General features: G+C 39.3%; 1 protein-coding gene across 1 annotated transcript; it reads right to left on the minus strand.

Annotated features, from left to right (window-relative positions):
- Positions 1 to 1,231: 1,231 nt before the first annotated feature.
- Positions 1,232 to 3,086, minus strand: LOC105233391 (partner of bursicon). Its single transcript, XM_011215469.3, has 2 exons — positions 2,593 to 3,086; positions 1,232 to 1,548 (listed from the first exon to the last, which is right to left on the minus strand). Exons 1-2 carry the CDS (start codon positions 2,887 to 2,889, stop codon positions 1,378 to 1,380), a joined length of 468 nt encoding a protein of 155 aa, XP_011213771.2. The 5' UTR covers positions 2,890 to 3,086; the 3' UTR covers positions 1,232 to 1,377.
- Between the last annotated feature and the right edge of the window lie 5,413 nt (positions 3,087 to 8,499).

The following is an 8,499-nucleotide window of genomic DNA, read 5'->3' on the forward strand; positions in this document are numbered from 1 at the left end:
TTTTCCATTAATGTATAAAATAAAATGCCTCTTTGGAGAAAATTCACAAAAAAACGCGTTTTTTCTGCCTCGGAAGTGGATATAACCCCTTAAACAATTGGAAGAAGCGTTGGCACATCTGCATCGCTTCAAATGGATGTTACTTTGAAGGCGATAAAGTAAATTTGCATGATGATTGAAAAATTTTCCTTTATTTGTAAATTCCCGATACTTTCTTTCTTTCTTCTTTTCTTTCCATCTGATTCTTACCTTTCTAGTGTGAAAATAGATAATAAATTAATATAACGGAAGAAAACTTTGCACTATTAATGCCTTTAGAGTAAGATACCTAATGACCATAAATTGTCCAAATCCAGCAAAAACTGTTCAATCCGTCGTTAGGAATCGATGATTTGAACTCCCAGTATCTATAGTTAACTCAAAAATCCATGACTATTTACCTGTGATTATTTTCAACTCCAAAACCCCGTTTCTTGTAACATCGCCGCATTCAGCATTTTGACTTTCGAGAATCACTTTGCGGCTTTTTTCGCTAACTGATTTATTCAATATTCACGTATTGACATGAAAATGGCGCACTGTGAACGGTGTAGAAATATTTGTGCGTATTTTGTCACATCAAATAATCGCTTTAAGGATTTCGTCAAACGCCGCAAGGCAAGTAAAAAAGTATTTGTACAACTAAATACATATCAATTTGTTTATATGTGAGCGTTTTGTGTGTACTTGTATGCGAGTTGAATACCTTTGAGGCATGTTAATCAAAAACTGTCAACAACTGACGCTGACATGCGCAAGTGGAGCCTGAAAGGATACACGCCACAAAGGCGTATGAAGTACACATTGCACACTGCCACATTCGCACATAATGTTATGTGCATGTGTGTACCAAAATAAAAGTATTAAGTAAAACGTCGAGTAAACAACCGCGGGCATAATCACATGTGCCAAAAATGTTGCTACGCCTTTTACCGCCCTGCCGCGTTACCACTACACATGCCAGACAACGAACTTCGGCAACGTAAAAGGGAATACTCACACACACACACACACACACACATACATTAACAGGTTCTCGCGCACTAACACTCACTGTCAAACCGCCCGTGGGCTTTCACTTGCAATCACTCATATACGCGTTGCGGTGACGTTCTCAGCCTACAGGCAAAAATGTGGCAGCAACATCAAAAAGTATTTGACCAGAAAAAATTCGTTTAAAATTCCACAAAAATACGCTTTTATTCACATACGCTGTTTTTCCCCCGCTATAGGTAGACAGCGTTGCTGCTATAATTTATGTGTATGTATGTATGTATGTACGGATGCTTGTAGCTGCAAAAATGTATAATTTTTTATGCTGCATGCCGCTTTTAGCGCTTATCTGGTGAAGTCGCCACATTTGAAGCACTTGCAGTCGGTTGGCTCACGCAGTCTTATATCCATGGTAGCCATTTCGGGTGTGGAGAGGCGGGTGCCATCCGGATCGTAACAGTGCGTCAAAGTGATTATTTTCTCCTTGAGAAAGCTTTCGCGGCAACAGTAGCACTCCTGCACGACAAGAGAGATAATGCAATAAATGAATATAAAGAAAACACACGCATAAAGTAAAAGAAAAAGTACATGCATTCCTACGAGGCCGGTTCAATAACTACTTAGTTTCCAAATAAAAACGAAAATTTTGCATATATTGCAATTTAGTACTCAATATGGCCCTCTCTTAGGTGAATTGACCCAGGGATACACAAAAAGCTTTAACCCTGCCAGCCCGATTTTCAAGCATTGAAGGCGTCACGGAAGGCGTTCTCCGGAATAGCTTTCAGAGCAGAGATGGATGCTGCTTGGATCTCCTTTCATCGGCCTTTTCAGGCAATGAAACAAAAAAAGTACGAAAGGGCCACATCTGGGCAGCTGCGGAAGCGTTGGGATGCCGACTTTGGTTAGGTAGCTGTTCACAAGAAAGGTGGTGTGAGCCGGGGCGTTGTCGTGGTGCAACTTCCAATCGGCTGCGATGTCTTATCGAACCCGATTGACCCTTCGTTTGAGTCTCTTGAGGAGTTGCACATAAAATTTGGTATTGGTGGTTTGTCCAGGAGGAACAAATTCATGGTGGACAATGCCTTTGATGTCAAAACAGACAATGAGCATCGTTTTCACTTTGGACTTTGGATTTGGTCATTCTTCCAGTCTTAATCAGCGACCTCTTTCCGACCCTCCAAAAAGCTCTGGTGCCACCAAAATACACCACTTCTTACTGAAGCAACATATGGGTAAGCCTGCTTGATCATATCAAACGTCTCTGTCGTTTCATACAGAACCTCTGCGAAAACACAAAATTAAAGTGATATTGTTCTAAATCGCGGTCACAGTAAAACTACGAGTTCAATTCACCTAAGACTTTGATAGTAGTCGCCTGTCTCTTGCGATTGGTCCGTGGTCTGGCAGTGAAGCAAAGTACTTATCAAACCGCCCTCGTATGTACATAAGCACTGAAAATTTGATATATTAATTTGTAGATGCACCCTGACAGGCCAACCTACCCTGCCTTCAGCTAGGAAAACAGATAATCACCCACGCACATACTCACACACGTACCTTCAGGAAGCCCGTAGGCGTTATGACGGACGGCTGCACTTGACTATTGCACAGACCCTCACATTTGTTCACTATAACATCCGCATTGCAGGTTCTCTGCATCCGTCCCAGCTCATCGAACTCCTCCTTGATCAGATGTATTTCCGATTTTAACGTTTCACAGTTTTCATCGCCCGTACCTTGGGCATAACGCAGCGCTGACACACGTCTTTCCAGCCGACTCAGCACAAAGAGCAGCACCAATAACCATGACAACAAGCCGTAAATTGACGAGGACGAGCAATAACGGGTAGACATATTCGGCACTTCACCACACTTTCGGCGCACGACTCTGCCGGATGGAGGATACGCGTTGTGCGAGTAGCCTGGCACTACTTTCCCCTTAGGCGCATGGTCATCTCGTATTTATACGCCTTGGCGCTTTGCGCTCACAACTATTATTATTTTGCTCGTACACGTATTCATATTTCATTTGCCATTATCCTGCTATGTCAACGGCATATTTATTGTATTATTATGTTCGCATTGATTGAATGTTGATGTCGTACGCACTCCAGTTTCATACCCCAGCACTTACCTACAACTCTTTTGCACATTTCGTTGATGAATAAGTTGTTCGCTTAATGGACGTTCAATGGAAGGATTAAATATGCAATAGCCAACGCAATAGGTTGTCGGGTTTGTAGGTCAGTAAACGTTTTATGACTTTGATGATGGAGAACAATATGCGCCACCCACCATGAAAGGAGCTCTTTTATGGTTTTGGTGTACCGGATGCACATGCCCATCTAAATTTATAAACCCATAAAAGTAGTTATAACTAACATCCTGTTAATACCCCACAAGTTACTTTTATTAGCTGGTGTGTATATACCGGGTTGTCCATTAGGGATGATATGATTTCTATGTGTGTGGTCTGGCGTTGTCCTGGTAGAACAGTACACCCTTCCTGTTTACCAATTCTGAACGCTTCTGGTCGATCGCCTGCTTCAAGCGGTCCAGTTGTTCGCAGTAGATAGTAGTAGAATTGAGCGTCTGGCCATATGGGAGCAGTTCATAGTGGATGATTCCCTTCCAATCCCACCAAAGATACAGCAAAACCTTCCTGGCCGTCAAACCCGACTTGGTCACTGGTTGGGACCCTTCACCGGCATATCGCAGGCGTTGATTTCGGTCCAGAAGTTTTTTTGCGTCAAAATAATGCAGCACACAAACATCAAGCTTTTTTTTTTGTTTCCAGCCTTCTGCAGATGGTTTGGTGACTAACTCCCATCTTCTGGGATGTTTTCCATGATTTGATCGGTATTCATCGCCACAGGTCATCCGCGGGCTGTCTTAACCATGGTGTCGTTTTCACCCACTCTGAACCATTTCTTCGCAGTTCGAAGTGATATAGTACCATCCCCCAAAACACCATTAATCTCACGGAACGTTTCTCTAGCGGGTTTGCCTTTAATGAAGAAAAACTCTAAAATAGCGCGAATTTTGGCGTTAGTGAACTCCATGTTTGCATATCTATAACTGTTGAACGCAATATCCAAACTAATCATGCATAACGTTGTTTTGTAGGCTATGTCAAGACCTTTCAAAGATGTATAGTATTGGCAGTTACGAGCACTGTAGCGCTTTATATTAGATAGCTGCGAAATTCAAAAGACAAAAAGGCGGATATATGGCAACCTAATATTTGGGCTTGTATCCGTATAATATTGTTCCCAGTCCAGAATAAAGTCATTGGACCACCGTAAAGCTCCTGAATTTGATGTTTTTTGCATAACTTGAAAATGATAAAAAAAATTGTTTTAAAAATCATATTTCGGATGAGCTTTTGATCTGAGGGGTGCGGTAACTAAGCAAAACTTGAGCGAAAAAATCATAAATTATTCTACCATTACATTCACCTAAATTGACAGTTTGGTGTGGGTTTTAATCTGGTGGAATCATCGATTCGTACTTCTTTCGAAATATAGCTGGTGATACCTTACTATCAATATAGCGTTATGGAACGATGATTACCAATTTTTTATGCGCAGTTAGAAAAAGTTGATTTTGACAACATCTGGTCGCAACAAGATACAAGACACAGACGGTGACATTAAGTTGCTCAGTGAGAGCTATCACTTTAAGATATCGTATCTCTCGGATATGAATATTTGGGTGTAAAAGAGCTCTGAGCAAAATTTTTATTATTTCTTTGACACACAACAAGTTCGAAATACATGGACGGAATCCAACAACTGTTGCGATTCCAATATGTTGTCTATCGTAAACTAATAAAGTGGTGCTTGTACATATAACTAAGCCACAGATATTGGATCGTTCACTAAGTAATTTCGCGTAAAGACAACAGCTGATGATTGATTTGTTTCGCAGCACTTCACACTTAACCGCAAGACCGTTAAATATTTGGACAGCTGTTATAGTAAGGCTTGTTTCTTAAATATTTTTGAATAGTTCTTGTTTGGCGCTCTACCGAAGATGTACGATCGAAACAGCATGTTCGGCATATTTTACTCTTTACTGCCAAGAGGGTGGAAATGCAATTCAAGAAAGGCGATAATGATGTGATCAGTACGGTTAAAATGTGTTGACCGAATGCCAATGCCAAAATTGGTTTCCAAAACTTCCTTTCGGCAAATTTGATCGTGAGAATGTATCACGTCCTGGAAGGACTATTGAAACCGATTTAAATAAAATAAAGTCGTTGGTCCATGAAAATCGTCGAATAAAAACTAGCGAGATTGCTGAAAGATTAAATCTGTCTAACGCGTCCCTTCATAAGCAAATGAAATGTATATGATTAATTTCGAAGCTTGACATATGGGTTCCTCATGTTCTTACAGAACAATGTTTGTTTCGTCGCATTAACGACAATGATTTGCCTATCAAACGTTATAAAATTTATAAATTTTTGAAGCGCAGTGTTCTTTGCGTTGAACTGTTACAGTTTACAAGAATGTAGAGCGCAAGAGATCATGTTCGAAGAAGGTTAAACGAGCTCAAACCACTTCGAAGGCCTATAGTCACCAAAAAAAGTAAGATTATCTGTTTGGTGGGATTTCAAATGGATAATTTACTTTAAGCTTTTGCCCGATAATGCCACGATTGATGCTGATGTGTATTGTGATCAGCCGGACAAATTGAGTGATGTACTCAAACAGAAGATGCCATGATTTATTAACACAAGTAAAAAGGTGTAGTGCTCCAGTAGAATAATGCGAGACTTCATGACTCGCCAAAATTTTTGCAGTTTGAATGGGGTGTGGTACTTGTATTACACTCACAGTATTCTTCTCCGGAATAGTATTTTTATGGTATAGCTTTTATTTATTCGGTTTTATCCCCTCAATTGAGTCAAAACCGCATTTCCGCATTGATATTTTGAGTTTTCTGAATATCCACAAGTCGCACGGAGTCGAATCAGGCGAATGCGAGGTTTTGAACGATATGACTTCAGTTTTTGCAAAAAAATTTGCGAAACAAGAAGCTGTATGAAATGGTGCATTATGGTGATGAAGGTACCAGAAGTTGTTCGGATCGAGGATTTGTACCTATCGAGGACTTTATCAATGCCAAAAGGTAATGCTGCCAATCCACTCTTTAATATGGCGCATGTTTTTCTCAGAAAAGTGCATGTTTTCCTCGGTCAAAATGCGATAAATTGATGTTTTGGAGATGTTCAATTCCATTTCTATGAATTTCAATAATGATTTCGGCTGACTTTTGTTGAATTCACGCACAGTTTCGATGGAATTTCCCGTGAACAAGTGAACACGGATTTAGATTGGGCCACATGTTGTTCGCCATTTATGTCCTCACGACCACTTTGAAAACGTTTAGACCACTCGTGCACTCTGCTACGGGATAGGCAGTCATCGCCAAAAACTTGTTTCATCAATTGAAATGTTATTCCATATAAGGCTTAAAACTGCTCGAATCTGAATCTGATATTTTACCAAAAATATCTGTTAATCCTTGAGAACTTAAATTGTAATAAGAAAATAATACTTTTATGATAACGTCAAGCCTTTGTGTCCCAAAACGGTAAAACTGAGTGAAATCTCTCCTATCATAGTTGTCGTTATTTTAGCAGACTTTATGCCCAATATTGTATGAAACACGTTCTACATATCGAGTACTTGAGCAATGCCAAAATTGAACACAATCAACCCCGTTCTTCCTATGACTGATGTTTTCTTTATATAAAACCGATATCAAATTTAGTCCCTTTGATTGATCTTATGTCACATATGTATATAAATAAATTGTTAAGGTGATGTATTTTTTAAGAATCCCGCACTGGCCTAACCCCTTAAAATCAGAATAAAGATCTTGGGAACATAAGTGCAATGATAAATTTGCTTGCTTGAATGGTTTCCATGGAAAAGTGTTTGAATACGAACTTGTATGGTTGACACTAGTTGTAAAGTAGTTTATAAAAGGTATATCTCACGGCAAGTATTATGTTTAAATTTGTATGTGATTGCGTTTAAATAATTTACATATTTAATTCTTGCAATAAGTTACATTGTAACAAAATGACTTTAATGTTGGTGGTTACCACGTTTCGTCACGCCCACTGACCATGCTTAGCTGCTGTGCTATTTTACTCATAACTTAGCGTGCGCATTTATGTTTATACATATTATATATACATAAAGGTGATTTTTAAGAGCTTGATAACTTTTTTTAAAAAAAAACGCATAAAATTTGCAAAATCTCATTGGTTCTTTATTTGAAACGTTAGATTGGTTCATGACATTTACTTTTTGAAGATAATTTCATTTAAATGTTGACCGCGGCTGCGTCTTAGGTGGTCCATTCGGAAAGTCCAATTTTGGGCAACTTTTTCGAGCATTTCGGCCGGAATAGCCCGAGTTTCTTCGGAAATGTTGTCTTCCAAAGCTGGAATAGTTGCTGGCTTATTTCTGTAGACTTTAGACTTGACGTAGCCCCACAAAAAATAGTCTAAAGGCGTTAAATCGCATGATCTTGGTGGCCAACTTACGGGTCCATTTCTTGAGATGAATTGTTGTCCGAAGTTTTCCCTCAAAATGGCCATAGAATCGCGAGCTGTGTGGCATGTAGCGCCATCTTGTTGAAACCACATGTCAACCAAGTTCAGTTCTTCCATTTTTGGCAACAAAAAGTTTGTTAGCATCGAACGATAGCGATCGCCATTCACCGTAACGTTGCGTCCAACAGCATCTTTGAAAAAATACGGTCCAATGATTCCACCAGCGTACAAACCACACCAAACAGTGCATTTTTCGGGATGCATGGGCAGTTCTTGAACGGCTTCTGGTTGCTCTTCACCCCAAATGCGGCAATTTTGCTTATTTACGTAGCCATTCAACCAGAAATGAGCCTCATCGCTGAACAAAATTTGTCCGAAAAAAAAAAAAAACCGAACACTGATTTTGGTAATAAAATTCAATGATTTGCAAGCGTTGCTCGTTAGTAAGTCTATTCATGATGAAATGTCAAAGCATACTGAGCAAATTTATCTTTGACTATTTTACTCATAACTTAGCGTGCGCATTTATGTTTATACATATTATATATACATATATATAATATACATACATACGTTATTGTTGCTGAGCATTTTCTGCTACCGTTTGGAACCACAGCCAACTAACGCTCACCATCTATAATTACGGTACCTAGCAATTATATTGCACTCGACATACGACTTATATACCAGTGTTTCCATATATAGACCTTTTTGAAATTGTGCACCTGCATTTGGCTTTAACACAATATTATCTAGATAAATATTTCTATATATTCACTTGGAGCTAAATACCCAATTAACGGCTGTTATAACGTGCCAGCCTTTGTTTAATATTTTATTTACATATGAAGTGTTAGAAGTCTCCACATTTTTCCTCACACACATTCATA

This window comes from Bactrocera dorsalis, chromosome 1, assembly GCF_023373825.1.
Source record: "Bactrocera dorsalis isolate Fly_Bdor chromosome 1, ASM2337382v1, whole genome shotgun sequence".
Classification (NCBI taxonomy): Eukaryota; Metazoa; Arthropoda; class Insecta; order Diptera; family Tephritidae; genus Bactrocera; species Bactrocera dorsalis.

What these genes read in the sequence shown, in the direction of transcription:
- LOC105233391 (XM_011215469.3), bottom strand. Translation starts at nt 2,889, where the DNA reads ATGTCTACCCGTTATTGCTCGTCCTCGTCAATTTACGGCTTGTTGTCA. An exon ending in CGCCTACGGGCTTCCTGAAG is followed by an intron (nt 1,549 to 2,592) that starts GTACGTGTGTGA and finishes CTTGTCGTGCAG; the next exon opens with GAGTGCTACTGTTGCCGCGA.